The following is a 2,213-nucleotide window of genomic DNA, read 5'->3' as shown; positions in this document are numbered from 1 at the left end:
GTGCTATAAAATGCCAGCGGACATTTGACCATACACCGCAGAGACATGTTCACATTTCTCTGTTTTTGGTGAATGTGTCAGTAATAAGTAGTTTTTCTTTCTTCCCCCTAGTGTTCAAAAAACACTCAGCGCAGCTTTGAAGGTAAAAGTAGTAGTATCCACATCCAGCACTTTGTATGAAGTATTTAAAAGGTTATTTGTCTTATGTGAAGGTGTGGGTGTTTGAGCCAGTACGTACGATACCCCATCTTAGGCGATTAGTTGACTAATCAGTTGATTTGGTCTGAGTCAACTATGATTTCTTTAATCTGTTAGTCCTTTTTTCATGCTAAACAACATATTTGGTAAGCACAAGATGATAAAATGGTGCTCCTTTGTGGAGGAACTGTGGATTAAATCAACTAACCAATTAGTCAACAAAATCGTATGAGTGTTGGTCGACAAAAAATGTATTTGGTTTGAGGAGAGCCCTGAATTAGACTTTATTGGCACAGTCAACCAGGTTAAGCGCAAAATGAAAAGTGATCGACTTAATGTGAATGGGATAAACAACAGTAAATGTACCTTCTTTTTTTTTCTTTCTTTTTTTACAGAAACACCTGGCCAGTTATCTGTGTACGTGTTCTTCTTTGGGAATCGAGGCTGTGGCATTCTCACAGACATGTGCATCAGTAGCATTCATGCATTCAACTGTGTGCTGACAAGGAAGCTGCATATTGTGGTCGAGGCGATGTCTCTGAACCTTGAAGCTGAAAAAAAGATTTAACCTTGCAATGTTTTCATTCAAATACTCCAACAGTTAATGTCATACACATGTAGTTTTTTCTGTAGCAAATGTAATAGTGGAAATAGCTTACATAAAACAAAAGTTGGTTGAAAATGTTCACCATGGTTGTGTCCGATAATGGACGCCGTGACGTGGGGACGGAGCCGCGATGTTTACTGGCCCTTTAAGACAGCCCCGTGTTTCCATTGGCACGGTGACGTCAGACCAGCGGAGGACTCCAGCCTATCCTCTCTCGACGGCAAAGGCAATGGTCCTGGCAGAGAGTCCTGCTTTCGGAGGGAGACTTTTAACGCTGCACTAAAGCTGAGGGGGGAAACACTCGTCGCTGGAATGAGCCAGAGCCCCGGACACTCGCCGTGGATTTAAACGGGAACTTTTGCGATGGCTCTGAAAGCGAAAAAGTAGCACGCGAAGCCGCACGCCAACCCGCCGCCAACGGACCGTCTACTGCAAAAGCAACTCCTCGCAGATGCAAAAAAAATATGCTCCAGCCGAGCCGCCTCAACCCCGGCTTCAGTAGCAAATACCCAGTGTTGTAACCACTTTCGCGAGACATTCTCCGGCTACGGTTTTTGGTTTTGTTTGTTTGTTTGTTTGTCCCCCCCGCTCCTTACCCGCAACGTCCCCCCTGTTCCAGGTCCCCCCGACCCACCTGCGAGAGAGAATTATGGCAGGGAAGCTGACAGCAGCGCAAGGCACAGGAATACTGCTGGTGACAGCCAACGTTGGATCTCTGTTCGAGGATGTGAGTTTCTCCACTGATGGACTCCAATGTTGTGTTTGTTGTGTCTTTTTTTTCAAATCTCATTTCATACCGCCAAAAAAAGAGGTCTTCATGTATGCTAAATAACGTATCCGCTGGTCACGACTCGCGAGTGTTGAGTCGCGTGCGGTCGCCTCAACACCTAGACTGCCGCATGAACACATGGGCCTCGCATGTAACCAATACACACACATGCTAGCTCCTTGTGTTCTGGGGTTACGTCCTCTTTACACGAGCAGCGACGTATTTTCTCTCCCATGTCCTCCGCCTGTTCCATATGAATGACAATGTAAATATGTGTGCCGCCCGTTTCTGCTGCAGTATGGCCACGGTGGGTATTTTTTCTGTGAGCCAATCTGTAACTTGCCAGTTTTACCTTTTTTGAAATGAAAACCCCACCTTTTGTGTGTGTGATTGTCAGAACCATTTATTTATTTGCCAGGTATGTTCCACATCCAAGGAATTTGTCTTGGCGGGTGGAGCAAACGTTAGACAAACGACAACAATCAACACAGTGCAAAAATAGAAACCTATGGCATTTACAGTAGAATGTAAACAAACAGATACAAACGAAACAGAAACGGTACTATAGACAAGTGTACTGTAGGTGTATGTGCTTGTGTGCATCACAGCAAGTACCACCACCCTCCCCTTAAGTTCAAA

General features: G+C 45.0%; 1 protein-coding gene across 1 annotated transcript in view; it reads left to right on the top strand.

The window, feature by feature from the left end:
- Positions 1 to 1,454: 1,454 nt before the first annotated feature.
- Positions 1,455 to 2,213, top strand: part of inpp5a (inositol polyphosphate-5-phosphatase A) — a gene marked incomplete at its 5' end in the record, with an annotated part of 140,558 nt that continues 139,799 nt past the window's right edge. The window contains one exon of the mRNA XM_079229968.1: positions 1,455 to 1,532. Coding sequence (XP_079086094.1) covers positions 1,455 to 1,532 — 78 coding nt within the window. The remainder of the gene's footprint in view (positions 1,533 to 2,213) is intronic.

The sequence above is a fragment of the Taurulus bubalis genome (assembly GCF_910589615.1).
Source record: "Taurulus bubalis genome assembly, chromosome: 14".
Lineage (NCBI taxonomy): Eukaryota > Metazoa > Chordata > Actinopteri > Perciformes > Cottidae > Taurulus > Taurulus bubalis.
This window is presented reverse-complemented; position numbering and strand designations above follow the sequence as displayed.